The sequence below is a fragment of the Nycticebus coucang genome, chromosome 1 (assembly GCF_027406575.1).
Source record: "Nycticebus coucang isolate mNycCou1 chromosome 1, mNycCou1.pri, whole genome shotgun sequence".
Classification (NCBI taxonomy): domain Eukaryota; kingdom Metazoa; phylum Chordata; class Mammalia; order Primates; family Lorisidae; genus Nycticebus; species Nycticebus coucang.
Window position 1 is genome coordinate 120,979,177 of NC_069780.1, and position 20,281 is coordinate 120,999,457.

The 20,281-nt window shown below is 32.5% G+C and overlaps 1 protein-coding gene across 1 annotated transcript in view; it reads right to left on the reverse strand.

Annotated features, from left to right (window-relative positions):
• The window catches only part of RASA1 (RAS p21 protein activator 1), a 94,804-nt gene that overhangs the window by 17,147 nt on the left and 57,376 nt on the right, over positions 1-20,281 (reverse strand). The window contains exons 7-13 of the mRNA XM_053586966.1: positions 17,984-18,036; positions 15,176-15,326; positions 10,956-11,034; positions 8,193-8,313; positions 7,258-7,414; positions 4,835-4,922; positions 1,349-1,426 (exon numbers count right to left, since the gene is read on the reverse strand). Of these exons, the coding sequence (XP_053442941.1) occupies positions 1,349-1,426; positions 4,835-4,922; positions 7,258-7,414; positions 8,193-8,313; positions 10,956-11,034; positions 15,176-15,326; positions 17,984-18,036 (727 nt within the window). The remainder of the gene's footprint in view (positions 1-1,348; positions 1,427-4,834; positions 4,923-7,257; positions 7,415-8,192; positions 8,314-10,955; positions 11,035-15,175; positions 15,327-17,983; positions 18,037-20,281) is intronic.

The window sequence follows — 20,281 nt, forward strand, 5'->3', positions numbered from 1 at the left end:
CTAAGTTATTTATCAGTTTTGATGCCAAAGCTTAAGACTGCGTACCTTCTAGTATCAGGTCCTTTTTCACTTGACACCTACTGTTTGTGTGGCCTTGGACAAGTCTCTGTACGCTTTACCTTTCTCATATGTAAGTATAAAGTCTACAGTGCAAGTTGTTGTAAGGATTACAAACAATACAGTCATCCCTCAGTATAAGTGGGGATTGGTTCCAGCTGATAACAAAATCTGCAGATGCTCAAGTCCCTTAAAATGGGGCAGTATTTGCATATAATCTATGTACTTCTCCATTATACTTCAGTCATCTCTAGATTTGTAATACCTAATACAATGTATTTTTTGTTGTCTTATTTTTTTCTCGATATTGTTAATCAGCAGTTGGTTGAATCCACTGATGTAAAACCTGTTAATATGGAGGGCCAACTGTATATGTGAAGCATTAAATCTCACATGACACATTAAAAAGGGCTCAAGAGATGTTAGCTATCATTATGTTACACCTACAAAGGATAATTTCATGACTATAGGTTTTCTATAAAAAAAGAACTTGCTTTTACTTGCAAATATTCAATCTGATTTTCCATAACTGACAAAAACATTGGACATTCCTGTGAATAAAACAGGAGTCACTTCACAGTCAATAAATGAAAACCCCAAGAATGTCAAAATTGGCTGAAGTTGAGGTTTCCTCAGAATCCCAAGAATGTCAAAATTGGTTTAACTTCTTCTTCCAATTATCTAGGGCTCATTATAACGAAAATAAAAGCCAAGAAACGGAGGGTATAAAGTTATTTCTTGCAAAGACCAAAAAAGAAAACCTAGCTTAACTTTTCACAAATCAAAGTACAGGGAATGTTAAGGTTTCAAATAAGACAATATTACCTAAGAGATAAACTGTAGGCTTCCAAAGCAATTCTACAGAATGAAAAACCCAAAATGTTTACTGGGATTAATACTGTAAGTCAGGTAATCTTTTAAATGTTCTACTTTTAAAACATAAGCCACAATAATTTTCTGAGGGGAAAAAAAGTACTCAGTAGGATTGTTTCTTTTGTTACTGTTTTGGTATTGTTATTTCAAGTGGAGGGAATAATCCTTCCTATGTATTCAAAAGTTGGCATTATAGATTAAGAACTAGAAGGCATATGAAGAACATTCTCTTTTATATAGAAATAACTATTTCCTGCTACTGAAACATAAGAGGCAGCATGACTTTAAGATGACTGAAAAGATTAACCTCTCTTGAGAAATGTTGCCCAAAGTAGTTCAGCTAGAAATAAAAAAAGATAGAAAGCAAAGTGATAGAGCAAAATGTGATAATCATAAATCAAAGTAAATTAAGTTTCACCTGACGAAGGCGTTTATTAGATGTCCCTGGACTACTTTTCCGTAAATTGCAAAATGCCTGGAGACCTTTCATCCAGTCCTACAAAAAATAACACACCATTTCAAAAATAATAGCCTACTTTATTTGGTGTCCAATCATTTTGTTTTCTTCAAATTCAACAGTTACTTCCTTCTTTGAACTGCCATTTCTATTCTTGGAGTATAATTTATTTATATCCCAAGAAAGTAAAACAATACATAAAATAATTTTAATAACATACTAAATTTATCTGAATTTATATAAAATCTCTAAGTTAATATTCAATACATTGATGAGTGGCTAACAGTTGTCTCCGGAACAAATACCTTGGAGGAAAAATGTCTATATTTTTCAAAGCTGCTACACTTGGCAAGTTATGGCAAATAAGTCTATTCTCTTGATTCACATGTTTCTGGAAGCTCTGCATTATTGCTTTATTCAGTTATGTTCTTCAGTTAGTTGGCTATTTTAATGTATCTGAGCTCAATGTTTACAGAATTTCCACATCGATTACCACAGCTTTTAGAAATACAGGAGAATAACAAAAATCAATGAAAACTTGAAATAACATTTGTGGAAATGTAGAATGTGGAAAGAGTATACATAAATACAAACAGGAAACGGTTCTCAGTGAGGCTTGCAAAAAACTGTCATCCAAGTATGTGACAAATCTTTATTCAGAAATAAGAAACATGATAAAATAACTATTAGATGGGATACTGAAATTTAAATTTCTGTTCCTAGCTCAATTTATAACATTTTTAAAAAGCTAAACTTTTCTCATTTAAAAATTAACGACATAGACTTTTATGTGCATTATATATAAAATGAGTAACTGAGACATTTTATAAAGATGTGAAATGTGACATTCAATTAAAAGCCATAAAACACAATGGTTCCTTCATCAAGTTTATTCTGTGAGTCCAACAGTGTTATAATTTTGGGGTTGAGGGCCCATGCTAGGATCCACTATTTCAAAAGCATCTCTTTCATACCCAGGGTTGGCAAATTGTGTTCTATTTCCAACAAAGCCACTTCCGCCTCTAGTATACAGAAATATGGCAATGTTTGTTCAGAATATAACTCTAATACACTGGAAATATTGTGGTTCAAAGAAAGTAAAATATACTTTAAAGGGAAATTTTTTAAAACATTTCTAAGAATTACTTAAAATTTAATAAAACTTATTTAAAGGGTATTTCATATGCATTGAGGCAAGTATCAAGGCAGACATTGTATCTAGATGTAAGAGAATATACAGAAAATTCCTAAAATATTTTTGCTTTTGATAACTAAATTTTTATCTTCAGACATGGAATTTAACCAGTAAAGAATAATATTAGATCATTAATAATATGAAATGTCCAATTTCAAATCATAAGTTAATTTACTAAATCTCAAATATAAAAGCAATACAATTAAAGTATGCACCTAAACTATTGATATAGTTTTGCCATCTTAATGGTAGCTTTTTTATGCCAGCAGTGAAGAGTCCTGGAGAGTGAACAGTAATGAAATTGCAAAAGGCATTTTCTACGGCTTGTTGAGATTTGAATATTTTTCCTTGCAAGAAGTGATCCAAAGTCTGGAGGAACTGCACTGGTGGTCAGTTACCGTATTCTGGTGAATACGGTGCATGCCAGCATCCAAGTCTAGCTTCTGTAGTTTGAGCATCATTTGTGTGATATGTGGTCGTGTGATGTCTTGCAAGAGGATTAGGCTGTCTGTGTTGACAATCTCAGCTGCTTAATCATGAACATCCTCATCATTTCATCTAACTGACTGCAGCAGACATCCACTATAATCGATTGACTAGGTTACATCAAGTTGTAGCACTAGACCACCAAACAGACACCGTTAGCTTTTTTTGATCAACATTGTTTTGGTACTTCATCTTTATCCAGTCATTGTGCTGAATGCCTGTGACAAAGAATTCATTTTTCATCGTAAGTAACAATTCAGTTTAGACATATATCGCCTTTATGTCATGATAGCAAAGACAGGCAAACTTTAAGACAATTTCTCTTCTGACACTTGTTTAATTCATGTGGAACTCATCTATCCAGCTTCTTTACGTTGCAAATTTGTTTCAAATGCTCTGATATTGTTGGAATAGTAATGTCAAACCTTGTTGCTAATTCATGCATAGGTTGAGATGGATTTGCTTCCACTACAGCTTTCAGCTCATCATTACCCATGTGGGTCTTCGGTCACCCACATGGCTTTCTTTTCTTTCTTTCTTTCTTTTTTTTGGAGAGATAGTCTCACTTTGTCCCCCCTTGGTAGACTACCATGGCATTACAGCTCATAGCAACCTCAAACCCTTGGGCTTGATCAAGCAATTCTCTTGCCCCAGTCTCCCAAGTAGCTGGGACTATAGGCGCACACCACAATGCCCAGCTATTTTTTAGAGATGGGGTCTCACTCTTGCTCGGACTGGTCTTAAACCCATGAGCTCAGCCAGTCCACCCGATTCAGCCTCCCAGAGTGCTAGGATTATAGGCATGAGCCACTGCGGCCAGCCACATGGCTCATTATTAAGATTAAAATCACTAGATCTTATATTCTCAGAATTCTCAAACCATCCATGTTAGCCACATCCTTCCCAAGCACCTGGTTGCTATTTCAAGCTCTCTGTGCTGTAATGGTTTCACAATGGAACTCATATTTGAAAATAATACAAATAGTCATGATTTCAGAAAAATTGCTCCAAAAAAAAAAATGTGAAAGATAATCATAAGCCAAATGTGCATTTGAAAGAATAAGGATGTAGGGTGGCGCCTGTGGCTCAAGGAGTAGGGTGCCGGTCCCATATGCCGGAGGTGGCGGGTTCAAACCCAGCCCCGGCCAAAAGAAAAAAAAAAAAAAGAAAAGAAAGAATAAGGATGTAAATAAAACAAGTGTCAAAGTGAAATGTAAGAGTATCAACTGTCAAACTTACTGCTTAAGGAAATCAGACATTGCATACTTAACCTAACAATGTTTGTTAGCAAAACTAACTGGCTTGGGCAGCGCCTGTGGCTCAAAGGAGTAGGGCGCTGGCCCCATATGCCAGAGGTGGTGGGTTTAAACCCAGCCCCAGCCAAAAACTGCAAAAAAAAAAAAAAAAACTAACTGGCTTACCTTTGGAAGGTACTGAGAATATCTGTAACCTTTCTGCAAAATTTTATAATAAATAAACATTCTCAGATGGACTCAACATCATAGTTCTTAAAGGTCAATTTAAAATGGAATTTTTGTTCCTAATAACCCTTTCACTGCATGTTTCTGCATTTCTTTCAAAAGATATTTTTTTTTTTTACACATGAAAGTTCTCAATCCTTAAAAAATAAAAAGATGATTAGATTTCAGGCATCTTTTTTTTTTTTTTTAATCAATTTATCTTAAAAGCAGTTTCTATTCTAGTTAATAAGAAACATGCACTAACATAAAGGTTTATTATAATAGTTTAAGAAACAGTGATCTTACCTCTGCTTGTTCTGGAGTTTCTCCTGCAAAGTAAAAGATGTAATGTTCCTCACTAAAGTGCTGAACTACTATTTGAAAACAGTTTGGCCTTTAAAATACAAACAAAAAAGTTATTAAGAAGCGTAACAAAATGTGTCACAAATTTACACCAACTTTTTAAAAAGTACAATATATAATTATGTAACTTATATAAAATTATCGTTCTTATAAAAATAATATTCTACTATACCAGATCATTACTAAGAAAAGTCAGCTTCATGTATTTTAGAAAACTTTGTCAGCACTATTAAAATTTAATCAATCTTTTGATTTAAAAAAATACTGTATAAATTAATTTTAATAAAATGTTACAAAGAAATTGAAGTTTAGTTGCTAGAATTGCACATAAGCCAGCCTAAACATTTTTATATGTATTGTAAAAATCTAGAAATGTCCTTACACCAAAGTGTTTGGTTAATTATTTCTAAGAAGATTGTGAGTGATTTTACATTCTGAAACTTTTTACAAACTGATCATCTTTCAACATCTGTTAAAATGAAAGAATCATCTTCTCAGCTTAGGAGTGTTCTGAAGTTTAAACGAAGTAACAGCTGTGTACACCAAGTATTATTTCTTATCCTCCCTTAGTATGTACTGTTATAAATCATTCGGCATGTAAGTGTAATTATTAGGTAGTAATTTATATCATTTTTAGGGATATGCAGTTTTTCCAACTTTTCTTGAAAATGTTTACAAAAATGTTTACTAAGGGCCTGCATGTTTTTGAAACTTAAATGTTATTTCTATTTCCTGCTTTACATAAAGATTGTATCTTATGCTTTAATGTTAGGAGGCTATGGCAAAATACCCAGAGCAAAAGTTTAACACTTGTTAAATATAAAAGGTATCTTTCATGCATTTGCATGAATGAAAACATCAATTCTGAAAACTGTTTGTATCAGACTAACCCTATTGGCTGGATAAAATTTTTTAAAAAAGAAAAAAAAAAAAAAACCCCAGCTGTGTGAAGGTACTGAAGAACCAGAGCAGCTTAGATTTGTGGGACCAAGATCAGACTGAAGTAAGCCTGACATTCTCCACTGCATTTTTCCCCCCAAAATATTAAGCTGTGTAGAGAGGGCAAGAAGCTGAGATGCTAAACAGAAAGCAGCAGCTAAAAAGCCAACAACAAATGCAGCAACTTTACAGCTTTTCTCTGCTCAGAGAGAAAAATGGAGTTCAGGGCTTTCAGATTTATCTTCACAGTAAGGGCAAGCCAGAACTAGAACAGCCTTTACAATGCTGAAACCCAACCTCCCCCAGATCCCTGAGTAGATGAAGATGATCTAAACCTACTCTGTCAGAAGAAAAATCCTTCTGGAGGCAGTAACATTATTATCCATAGTTTCTGTAGTTTTGCATACACAGTGTTTACTATTTAATCAAAAATAAGTAGATATTACAAGAATCAGGTTCCAATGACTTAACGCCAAGAGAAAAAAAGGCAGACCACAGAGACAGACATACATACAATCCAGACACTGAAGATAAATAAAACTTTCCAGATTGAGTTTTATCTTTTTTAAAAATTGACTATCAAAATTACAAATAACACTAACATGATCCTAAACATACTCTGGAAAAAAGAAATGATATACTTTTTACAGGTGTTTTTCTTGAAGTTTCACAACTTCAATAGGAAAGAAATTTGTATTTCCTAACAAGAAATGTTACCCTCAGCAGAAAAGCCAGTTGTAAAAAACATTTGTTTTAACTGCTTTGTGTTTTATGAATTAAAGCAACAGGTAATGAAATGATAGGTATATCTCAGAAAGATTCTGGGATGCATTATTCGTAAGTCTAATAGTGAAGAGTAAAGAAAGGCCACTGTTCTAAGCAAAACTCCCCAAACAGCTGGATTTGTCTAGTCATGTTCAGGATTTAGCTTATATATTTATACATACTCATTTGAAAAAGAAACCTTGAAATAAAATGTAAGAAAAATGTTTTGGTTTTTAACTTCAAATTCTCTTTTTCCTATTGAAACCATTGTTTTATGCTATGATTATTTTTTAATGTTAAGCTTCTTAGGAATGTGCCTATAGAGTTAACAGCAAAGTGGCATGTACTTAGCGATACTGGCTACAATAAGTTAAAAGATTGTATAAAAATCAGGGGAAAAGTGACAAAACTCTTAAGTCACTCAAAAAATTGTTGGTGGGGTCAGGGAGGAAACATGCTATATACAGATTAAATCTTACTACAGGATATGTTATTCCACAGATTTCTACATAGAGTAGATTTTATGCATAGGTAGACAAAAATTACTCTAGAAAGTAAACCTGAATATTGGTTTCCTTGCCATACTTTAAAATGACTTGAACGAAGCCACTATTTTATCATAAGAACAATTCCAAAAGAAAAGTAGGAAACCAATTTCTTACCTGCCGAAGAGACTATCATGAACAACATAGACAGAACATACACTGAGATCTATTAATCCTTTTGGTTTTGTAGCTCGTTTTTCACTTTCAAAATAAATAAGTTGGGCATCACTGCCTTCTAAAATAAAATACAAATTTTTCCAACGTTTTCCTTTGCCTGTTAAAAAAAAAAATTGTTTTCCCTTAGCCAAATTGTGAAATCATGTATTAGAATCATAAAAATTATTGCTGAAAATTTATACTTCAATTTTTATTCCAGAACTTAAATTCACCAAGCTTTATATAAATTATCTGTAGCAATCTGTACAAATATTCTTTTTGCTGTATTGCTAATTTAAAAGAAATCAGATTGGGCGGCGCCTGTGGCTCAGCGGGTACGGGCGCCGGTCCCATATACCGGAGGTGGTGGGTTCAAACCCAGCCCCGGCCAAATTAAAAAAAAAAAAAAAAAAAAAAAAGAAATCAGATTAAATGACAAGGATACTTTAACTACACCTTCAGAGATTTCATTATGAAACCTTCAAAATTCTTCGAGTAATTCTTTTCCAGTCTTAAGAAAAAAATAGTTACACTAATCAACACCCCCACCTCCAATTCCCCAAACATGTCTTAATGCCAAATGAGGTAAATCTGTAAGATAAAGACATCAGTACCATGAATATGCCAAGTACCAAAAGGAGTTTCTCGAGTTTCTCTTAAAATGGGAAGAAAAAAAAGGGGGGGAAAAAAAAAAAAACATGGGGGAAAAGAGCAAAGAATCTGGTTGGAAATGTGTACTTAATATACCTAAATGCTAAATTTTGAAGAATGCTTAGATATAAGCTCTAAACAAATAGAGGCATAGAACTTATCAATGTGTTTTGTATTTACAATGCCTCTATCAAATGGGTTAACAATAAAATACAGAAATTGTGAATCCTTAAAAGTTTACTTACCCTTTTTCAGAAGATAACCTTTCTTAACAATATTTTTATAAAAGGCATCCTTTGTTTTACGACGAATTGTATTATAGATTTCCTTGCCATCTACTGTATCATTAAGTACTTGTTCTTGATCCTGAATTTAAGAAAAAAAATTACTCTGTAAATTCTTGATGGAAATGAAGTAAAACATCTACTAAATTACCAATCAAAAACCAAAGTGTTTTTAATACTAAAATCTAAACAGGCATTAACATATCCTGTGCTTTCCAAATAAATTCCCAGAATGATTGCTTAACATTCCCCAAGAACAACTAATCAAATTGTCTGTGTATTTAGGGACTATTAATCTATTTTCAGAAATATAATTTTGTTATATTTTACAGCAAATGATGGTTTAAAAACATAAATATGTCCCAATATAACTAGTAAATTAGGAAACAATTTGAGCACAAACTGAATGCATGTTTGCTTATACACACTTATGTGTGCAGGAAACACTAAGTGAACACATAAAACCACACCCAAGGAATTGAAATGCGGGAATATACAAAAGAAATCTCCTCCAATGAGTAACAGGTCCTCAATTTACCAGAGGTGTTATGCCACTCATCCACATCTGGTTTATAACTCTGTCTGACATCAGATAATCATCCTCCTACCATTTTACATGTTTCATGGTCCAACCCTCTTGACAGCCACTTCCACATGACACTTCTGATCTTTTTTTCAAGATAAAGTACATTTATTGTAATATTTACATATTTTTTACTCATTTAGCATGTCTAAAACTGTATTACATTTTTATTAGGTTCCTATCCATTTTAAGGTGTCACTGATAAGTTTTTTGAATACCCCTAACCCTAGCTTTCCCACAAGCCCTGTAGTTTTTATTGCTTGATTTTGCATAAGGCTGTGATTTTTAGGGATGCACACGTTACATTATAACAGAGCTGACATTAATTGTGAAAATCCCCCAAATTTAAAAAAAAAAAATTATTTCAGGAGGAATATAAAGAGTAAGTTTATTATGATCTTTCCAGGATGAATCAATCTTCAGTTTCACTATCAGAGTCAATTGGAGTCAATATTATGAGCAGCTCATAGTATTTGCAAGAATGAGTATTTTATGACTTTTAGACCTTCTTAGAAACCTTATGAACCTACTCAGTCCTCTTAAAAAATCTAAGTTATGTTACTGGATTTTCATGATTTATGCTGTATCTTGAAACATTCTGCTGTTTCATCATCCTTGGAACTATTTCATGATTACTCAATAATTAGGTATTCTAAAAACACTAAAATAATAAGAAGAGAAGGATGAAATGCGTACAGCAGTGCTAATGGACTATGATATGCACCTTAAATGCAGTCTGCTACTTGTTTCCGTACATGAATATTGAACACAGCCTGCTCACTCCTTTACATATTGTTTTTGGTTATATCAAGTACAAAGGCAGAAGTTAGTAGCTGAGACAGAGAAGGGCCCACAAAACCTAAAATACTTACTGTCTGGTCCTTTATAGAAAAACTCTGCCAGCCCCTGAACAGACAATGATGCGAAAGTGAAATAAATCATCTCTACTGCATCACTCTTTGATTTTTTTTTAAGCTGTGTTGTCAAGTATTGTAGCATCTTTTCAAAAAATATAAAAGACTATTTTTCTTGCTTTTTTTAGCTTTCATGAAATGTAGCTAAAAATTCAGAACTCTTAATTTTCTCAAATAGTAAAGAGAAAAAGTTGTCAGAAGAAGATATTTAACAATTATTGGAAGAATCAGAAGATAACTGCAAAGGAATAGTACTCTGGACTCCATTCAGGCTATGTTTTTTAAGATGATAATATACTCAATGAACTTCTCAAACTCTAAAATCACTGAGTGAGATCTAATATGATTTGCTAATGGACAAATGAAGAAAGCACATTGTATGATGAAACTACTGAAAGAAAACATATAATGTAGAACATTGGATCAACCATTTTAATTGGTGTTTATAATTCCACACAAAATTATTTTACCCTTAAGAAGCAAAGACTGTACTTTCCAACAAAATTATGAGCCATCAAAGTTTACAGAAGTATTACATTTTGATGACACAAGCACAAGAAAGAGAACAAATTATAAGCTACAACCTAGTAGTGATGTATTAATAAAATATAGAATGAGCATTGCATTCTGACAGTAAAGTGTAACCGGAGTAATTTTAAGCAGAACTTATTAGAGCTGTATTAGAAATCCAGAAGTTAAAACAAACAAACAAAAAGAAATCTCGAAGTAGAATTTATAAGATTGGGTATATTCCAGGTCATGCGTGAAAGATGAAAAGCAGATAGTTGCATTCAAAAGACATTGCCAATTTCAGGTATGTAAGCCTTTACAACAATGGAAATATGGAACAGAAATTTGGATTTGCTGTACTACATATTAATATTCTTACTACAGATTCTAATAAAGTTGTTTACTAGATTGTCCCTTTATCCTTCTGTTTATTAGTTGTAAAATGACTTAAGAATATATTAATAAAAAATTTTAAAGGGTATACTAGACCAAAATGGTTAAATAGTGATAACTGTACTTTTCTGGTAATATATTTATATTTATCAATCTTTATTTCAGATGATGACACTTAGTATTAGCTGCAGAATGGAACATTTTTAGTTTTCAATTTTATCTATTTTTAACTGCACAGATGTGTTCATAAACATACCATTAAAACAAATGTTAAAATGCTAATTTTTTCCACCTCCAAAAACCATAAAAACAAAAGCCACTGACCTGCATTGGTACAGGTTCCTTAAGATAATACCCTTCAACAATCTGTTCTTTACGATAGTGATCTATGATGTCAGCAATGCTGTTAAAGTAAAAATTACTAATATTGACATATGTCTTACAAAAAATACAAAATCTTCTGAAATACATGTAAACCTTGTTATCAAGAATTATATATTACCAAAAAAATTATATGTTTCAAATATTTTAAAGCATATAATCCAAATACATTAATAGAATAAATGATCATAATAATCACATCATTTTAGTAAAATAATAAGGTTCCCAATTACCTAAGTCAGAAATTACAATTTCCTATACCACATCAAACAGAGAGCCAAGTCAATAATACCTATAACTCAAAGGTTTTTGCTTCTGTTTTTTATAAAACAAGTACTTTTGAGATACTGAGAATGAAAGACTGACAGAGAAATGGCATTATTTAGGAAGCAAAGTTTAGATACACTAAGAATTCTTAATATCAAAACATTAACACATTCTGCTTTTATATCAGATGCAGTTAGGTCATAAAACATATGAACAGGTGAAAGAAGAAAGTTTCTCCCCCTTAAAAAACATTCACACAGGCTCGACACCTATGGCTCAAACTGCTAAGGCGCCAGCCACATACACCTGAGCTGGCGGGTTCGAATCCAGCCCGGGCCTGCCAAACAACCATGATGGCTGCAACCAAAAAATAGCCGGGCATTGTGGCAGGCGCCTGTAGTCCTAGCTACTTGAGAGGTGGAAGCAGGAGAATCACTTTAGCCCAGGAGTTGGAGGTTGCTGTGAGCTGTGATGCCACGGCATTCTACCCAGGGGACAGCTTGAGGCTCTGTCTCAGAAAAAAAAAACATTCACACACAGGCATATTACAATAGCAAGAAAGACAATTTATTGATACCTTTGATTAAAAAATGCTTTAAATTGAGCTTGGCACCCATAGCACAGTGGTTGGCGCCAACCACATACACTGAACGTGGCGGATTCGAACCCAGCCCAGGCCAGCTTTAAAAAACAATAACAACAATAACTGCAATAAAAAATAGCCGGACATTGTGGCGGACACCTGTAGTCCCAGCTACATGGGAGGCTAAGGCAAGAGAATCGCTTAAGCTCAAGAGTTGGAGGTTGCTGTGAGCTGTGACGCCCCAGCATTCTACCCAGAGCGACACAGTGAGACTCTGTCTAAAAAAAAAACCCTAAAATTGTTCTAAATATTTCAGATAAAATAAAATGACAATGTATTTTAACATAAAGTTTAGCATACCATAATGTGGGATACTTTTGGTATTTAAAAGATGTCTTTCTCAAGATAATCCAGTAACCCACTAATATTATCCTAAATATTTAAATCCTAAAGTTTTAAACCTAGCAAACCTTTCTCTAAACACATTTTGTTTAACCTACTACTCTATTTTCTTCATAGTTCTTCCTACTAATAAAATTAGAATATACATGTGTATATATCCAAATATAAATCTTCTCTCTACTATGAAGTTAATTTAAAACAAATATAGTGTTAAAAAGCAAAACAAAACACTGAAAAGGTAACTAATTTTTTAAAAGTATGAATAAATATGAGCTAAATACCAGAGGCAGCATTTAATACAGAGAGAGAGGGGGAAGGTGAAAATGAGACAAATGAAAAGATATTATCACAAAAAAGACTAGGGAAGTTTAAGTTTTTAAAGAAAAAATGTAATGCCACATAAATCCAACTGTTAAAAGAAAAATAGTTGAATGTAACTAGGTAACACCAAATTGACAATGTCTTTTAAAGCAAATAGCATCAAATCTACACAAATCAGTAAATGTCAAAGGTTTCTGGCTCAGTAAACATAAAATGCAATCAACCTATGTAGCACTTCCATGTTACAATATAATTGTTTTCCATGAGCTCAAGGAATAGGAAACTTGTGAAGTATAGTTCAGATTGTTCAGTAGTAAATTCCAAAGCGTGGAGCAATCAGATAGGTTTTTGCCAGTGAGCTAGATTTAAGACTTTTTTTTTTGAAAATTACTTTTCTGTTCATAATCTATCCAGATTTTTAGGAAGCAGTCAAGAAAGATACAACAAACCAAAATTTTCTAGACATTCCATAAAAGTTCTAGCTATGAAATCAGACAGATTTCCATCTCAGAAAGTTAAAACATGTTCAGTATAAACTACTTGTGCAACAAATTTGAGTTCTTAGAAAGAGATACTATGTCCTGTACTCTAATTTTAGTAATGCACTTAGTACATAAAACCATGTGCCTATGCTCTTAAAGCAGAGGTAAATGTTATTAATAACCTTCAAGGTATGACCCAAATCATTCCTTCTCACTACCACTTGAACTCTTCCACTGATTCTCATTCTTATTTGTTCAAAACCTGAATTTATCACAGGCTGCAAACCATCTTTCTAGTAGACCTCAGCACTAATAATGTAGAATTTCTATCTTTTTCTTTAATGTATATGTACAGGATCTGTACAGTATATTTCCCAAAGGAGATGGGTAAATTAATATTTGCTAAATTAAATTTGCTGTTAGATGCCTCTCCTACGTTTTTAAAGCTTTGAATATAGGAACATTAAAGTTGTATCTTAACAGTTTCTAAATGTACAGTTAATGAGGAGACAGGAGAGCAGAGTATGGCTGTGCTAAATAGATCTATTGAAAAACCTTACTTTAGGGCGGCGCCTGTGGCTCAAGGAGTAGGGCGCCGGTCCCATATGCCAGAGGTGGTGGGTTCAAACCTAGCCCCGGCCAAAAAAAAAACAAAAAACCTTACTTTATACATTTGTATCTAATGTTAACATTAGTGATAATCACAAAGGTGAGACTTCCTAGTATTCCTCATATTATTGCTGAAATGGAGAATGTATTTCCTTATTTTGTACAGACTAATAATTCTGCAATAATTTGGAAAGAAATGTGCCTACAATATTTCTTTTTGCTTGTTCAACATGGTCTTTATCAACACACACAAAAAAACTATGTATGTTGCCACTGCCTCCAGTATGCAGAAATTATTAATATCTTTGTAAGATACAGGCATTTTAAGGAAGTTTAAGTTAGTAAACAAAACAAACTCTCCCAAAATAATCTATATAAATTATTTTTTCTTTTAAAAAACATCACTCTTAAAAAGATGACTTAATTTGCAATTGTGTATGTTCCAAATCTCTAGAAAACTAGATAACAGAAAAATTAATTTTCCTACGTGAAGTGCTCAATTTGCAGCTAGCTGTATTTTTAGTAAGGATGTCTAGAAGGTGCTCAAGCAGCTTACATGGGCACAAAAGATGTGCAAAGGATGCCACTGACTAGACTCACATCTTCCATCTGCTGCCTACTGTCCACTGAACTCGCGCAAGCAACTACACAAGACCTTATTTGGGGTTTTTCTTGTTGGTGTTTGTTTATTTTCCAGAAAAACCAGCTGCTGGATCTCAATTCACTCAAAAGTCTAGCTGGAACTGAGAGAAATTCTACTTGGGATAGAGAATGCTGCTGTGACATTGAAGGGTTAAATGTCAGTATTTTAGCACAAGATTATGCCAGTCACCAAAAGAAGAAACCCAATTCAAGTAAACATGTATGGGAAAACGTTTACATTCAGAAACGAAGATTACTTTCTGTTTTACAGAAAAAATGCTGACATTCCACCACATGATTTCCTCTGTTAACTTATTTTCCTAACAAAGTAACTAAAATTCATTCTGAATTTTGAGATAAGCAGAGTTTACTTTGAAGATGAGGAGTAGAAACCAGTAATTATCAATGAGAAATGCTAACTAGAGACCAACCCAATTATATGGTGGCATCTGTATAAGTCTCAGGTAACTCTTTAGGAACCTTTGTTTCCTATTAAAATGTCTCCCTGATGAAAGAATATATATATTTTTTCTAAGATTAAATGTGTTGTTTTTCTTACAGGTAATATACGGATTTAGCAAATTTTTGTTGCAAATAGCTTATGTACAAATAATTTTTAAAATCACAAATTACTTTGGAAGGAAATAAATTATAAGTTAGTAATTTATATTCATGTTTGACAGTGCCTAAAAAATTCTTGAACATGACTACTACTACTACTAAATTATACTAAAGCTCTGGTAATTTTAAAAAGTGAGAAACTTTTGTATGATTTTTTAATCTGATATACTATACTATCAAGATTTGAACTAGTTTCGCCAAAAGTAAAAGATAATCAAAAATTTCTCATGATTTACCTGTTATAATATCGGCCTCCCATCATGAACTGATTGTTTGGTGTTGGGCATATTTTAAATCGCTGAATGTTTTCATTAGTCCGAAAATAAAGTGAATAATCACCAGGAGTATTATCTGAAGGTCTCACAAGAAAACTGCAGACTTGGCCAACTGTAAAAATTAAGCTGTTAGTTTATTTCCTGATTATTAAATAAAAAAGAAAAATGTTTAAGTAGTATAATTACAGAGTACATACAAAATCATAAACATGTAAATTTCCACAAGAAAGTTGGTTTTTAAAGACAATTTTTATATATTTTCTGGTTTATAATTCACAGCCACCCATGTTGCTATCTGCAAAACCTCTGGTATAACTTACCATCTTGATTACATAAAAATACAGAACAGAAATTTTGCAGCAATTAATTCTGATCAATAACTTGGAAAGTCGTACCTAAACACGGTTAGGAGACACTGGCTACACTCAGACATTCTGTGTATAAATCCTCTTAATAAGAAGCCTTTAAAAAATTCAGACAAATTTTGCTTAGGAACACTCTGTATTTTATCAGTGTTTCCAATTATAGTAGACCCTCTATAAGTTGACCACAGGACTGTAACAAACTGGCCAATATACAGAGATGGAATTAGGGCTACTACTGTTCTGATATGTACATGTGGTGCATGTCCAGCCTGCAAAAATTAGGTCAACTTAAGGAGGTGTCAACTATGGAGGTTCTACTGAATTTTCTATTAATTTTAGAGAAGTTTTTTGATATCTTCTGTTAGAAGTGACTCCTGATACAGAAATATTCTGCCTTTTCTCCATTTAAGTCATAAATGCATAAAAACAGATCAGGACCTGACTGTTTTTAGGAAAGCAGAATGAACACATTTTTAAAATACCAGATGTAATTTTCATATAAATTACTAATAGTTCTAATTGTCTACCCAAGGCTTTTAATATCGAGTAATTTCACATTCAATACAAAGAAGTGAAAAACCTCCTTCAACTTCAAAGCTTAATACAAAAAAAAAAGTAAAGAAAGTTGCAGAAACTGTATTATTTATTATAGGCTGAAATAAAAATGTTTCTATGTGTAAATCGATATAACAAATCTTGGTGACAAGAATCCAAGATACTCTCTGTATTTCTTCCAGAAAATTAAGACAGGAATTTCATGTAAAACTGTTCATGCAAGTTGCTTATGTGTACCTTTAAGGAGAGAAAATCCTGCCAGATTCTCAAATGGCACAGGACCCAAGGAAAATACAAACTAATGTAAGGAAATCATGCCTAAGACAAGAGTGAGTGGCTCAACTACCTGGTGGGCACAAGTTCCAAAAAAGAAACTTATATTTTGGAATTTTATATCCAAAATTCAACACGTTCACTACAACTACCTGGTGGGCACAAGTTCCAAAAAAGAAACTTATATCCAAAATTCAACACATTCACTGCAGTTGTATTTTGGTCCCACTTTGAAAGCTGATAGACTGTCACTCTGGTTTAGCATTTATTCTCTATTACCAACATATAGAATTATCAAATTCTTTTTTTATTTTTGAACCCACTTAAAACCTACATTCTCATGAATGAGAGAGGTTTTTCTCATGAAAAACCTCTTCAAATCTTTGGAAGTGCAAAGTATTAATTTAAAATGCAATGTCTTGTGGCTCAAAACAACAATTAAGATCATATCTTTAGGGGCGGTGCCTGTGGCTCATTTGGTAGGGCGCCGGCCCCATATACCAGGGTGGCGGGTTCAGACCCGGCCCCGGCCAAACTGCAACCAAAAATAGCTGGGCCTTGTGGCGAGCGCCTGTAGTGCCAGCTACTCGGGAGGCTGAGGCAAGAGAATCGCTTAAGCCCAGGAGTTGGAGGTTGCTGTGATCTGTGTGAGGCCACGGCACTCTACCGAGGGCCATAAAGTGAGACTCTGTCTCTACAAAAAAAAAAAAAGATGATATCTTTAATAATCAATAGTTTATTCACCATGAGAATCTATTTCACCAAACACGGACATTTTTAAATAAATAAAACTTCTAAATTACATATGACAGCTTAAACTTGTCTCAAATCTTTAGAAGATGCAATTTACTGAAGGAATATTTGGCAGTTACATTAAATTCAACCTTAAATAGACAGGATGGTTTTTATTTTAAATAATAAACCCACAAAACAAGGCTTGCCTTGTTACTTTGCATTTCTGTATAAAGAGAGTTTTAAAAAATGTTAAAATTTATACATTTCAAATAAGGTTCAATTATATAGTTCCACAAGTTCACAAAGATAAATACAAGTATGTCTGCTGTAGAGGAATGGCAAAAGAATTAAAAGCAACAAATATCTCTTTATACAGGACCATTATAATATGTATTTATATAATGAAAAGCTTATGGCTATTTAAAAGAATAAAAATGTATAAAATGTATATCTGCACAAAAGAAATGATCTCCCAGTATATGTCCTAACATGAAAATGTATGCTGCTATAAATGTGTACCTGTGTAAGGATAAGGAAGGGACATTCAAACAGACACAGAAAACTTTCGGAAACATACAGAAAAAAAAAACTAGCATCTGGTGTTACTTCTGAAGAAGGGGCCAGGGGCCTGGTATAAAAGAAAAATACTTCATTAAATTTTATACTACATGTATGTTTAAACTAAAAATAAAACAAAAAACACCAGCTTCTCAGTGCTGGGAAAGAAATTATAACATGAACAGACAGACTGAAGACTAAAGACAAAATATACGATAAACGATTAGTTTACTTTTTTATTCTTTTTAAATACACATTAGAAAAGACAAGGGAATATAAGTACCTGTCATTAGTAAATTATAAGCTTCTTGTTTGGAAATCTTCCCATGGAACCATCTTAAAAAGAGAACAAATTATGCAAATTGAAAGTCCTTCTTGCTGTTATCATATGACCAAAACTAAATAACCAGCATAAGTAAGTTTAATTCAAAATGACCTAACAAAACAAATGCAATGCAGTTGATCAAACTGTCACGTTACTACGTTTTGTAGACATACAACACTTAATTTCAACAAAATATTAAAAAAATTAGAAACAACCAAATACAAACTACAATTTCCTTATTAATTACTACTGTAAAAATATCAAAGATTCTATCATGATAATGACACAGTGATATATGCTTACTACACAGGGAGCTCTTTTTTCTTTTGGGGTGATGGAGAAGTACAGGTAGTAGAGCCTACTCTAGTACTGCCCAGAAAAAAAGACATTAATGAATCAATTTTTCTTGTATTTTCTCTCAAAGTGAATTTTCCTACAGCATGTGATAAATTCTGTCTTCAAATAAAATCAAAATGTTGATGCATCCTTTACTGAAAGTCAAAAAGTAAGATGGGATGATGAGACAAGCAGGTATTAACATCAAGAACTGAAAGAAAAGAAAGGCACAGTGTTCCTAATTCTGCTTGAGGTAGAGCCTATCGAACTGTGTCATTATAGTCGGGATACATAACGTATAATAATTAGAGTCTTTAAATTTTATCTTCAAATGAAATGACAAATCTGCTTTAAAAATTACTTACTAGTCATTAAAGCATTTAAATCTTTTAATTACATTTAAAATCTCCTATTATCTATCTTGCTGATTACTAGTATTAATATATTGTATGCATATATATACATACATACATATATACAATATATTATATATACTATATATACAATATACATACATATATACATTTTATATATATTTTATATATAATATATAATACATTTTAATGTATTAATATATTGTATGTATATATACATACATATATACAATACATATACAATATACATACATATATAATATATACATATATGTATATATACATACATATAATAATTAATTAATTAATATATTGTATATAATGTATTAATTTTTATGTTAATTATTTTATATTATAAATTTATTTATATTTGTTATAAATATATAATTATATTGATATAATATTAATTTTATATTAATTAATATAATATATTGTGTATAATGTATTAATGTATTACATGTATTAATATATTAATGTATTAATGTATTACATGTATTAATATTACATGTTAATATAAGCCAAGCTGAAATCCCAGATCACCTCTCTACCACTTTTCTGTATCTTCTTGGACTCTACAATTATTTTTAACAATGGATTAAAGAATAAGTTGGAAAATAAACATATTACAAGACTAAAACATATAAGTGCTCTAAAATCCAGTGTTACAAAGACCTGAACTAAAATATGGTTATTTAAGACTGAGAAGAGGGCACACATTTGATCCAGCAGTGTTTCATGCTACTCTAAAAGATCCATACTATTATTGGTGAAAGCATGAAAATATAACTGAATTTTTAACTTTACACAAAAATGAAAAGTTAAACTTTTAGGCTCGGAGCCTTGTTCAGTGGTTAGGGCGCTAGCCATATGCACAGGGCCTGGTGGGTTCGAACGCTGCTAAAACAACAATGACAATAACAAAAAAACAGCAGGGCGTTGTGGTGGGCACCTGTGATTCCAGCTACTTGGAAGGGTGAGGCAAGAGAATCGCTTAAGCCCAAGAGTTGGAGGTTGCTATGAGCTGTACGCCACAGCCCTCTAACAAGGGCAACATAGTGAGACTCTGTCTCAAAAAAAAGGTTAAACTTTTAAATTCTCTATTTAGTGCTTTCCAACTATTAATTTAGATTTCCCACCTCTCCCATTGCAAATTATGAATAACATAAAGTATACAAAAATTAAAGCAGTTTAGACCTCTTTAAATGGCAGTGAGGTTCCATGCTACATTCAAGTACAGGCTAAATGACCATTTACCTAAAGGATTCTATATTCTAAGGGAGAACTGATTAGATGACCTGACCTCCAAGACTAATCATGTGTTTTTATTTTTTTTTTATTAAATCATAGCTGTGTACATTGATAATCATGTGTTTTTATATTAAAAAAAAGGAAATAGAATCACATTAAAATGGTACAGAACATTTTGCAGACTACTTCTCTGACTGCCCTCGCCTAAAAACAATCTGAACCATAAAATTTATACAGGTTGCTATAAAAGAAGAAATACTTATAAAGCACAATCAGTGAAGAAAAGAATAAAACAAAT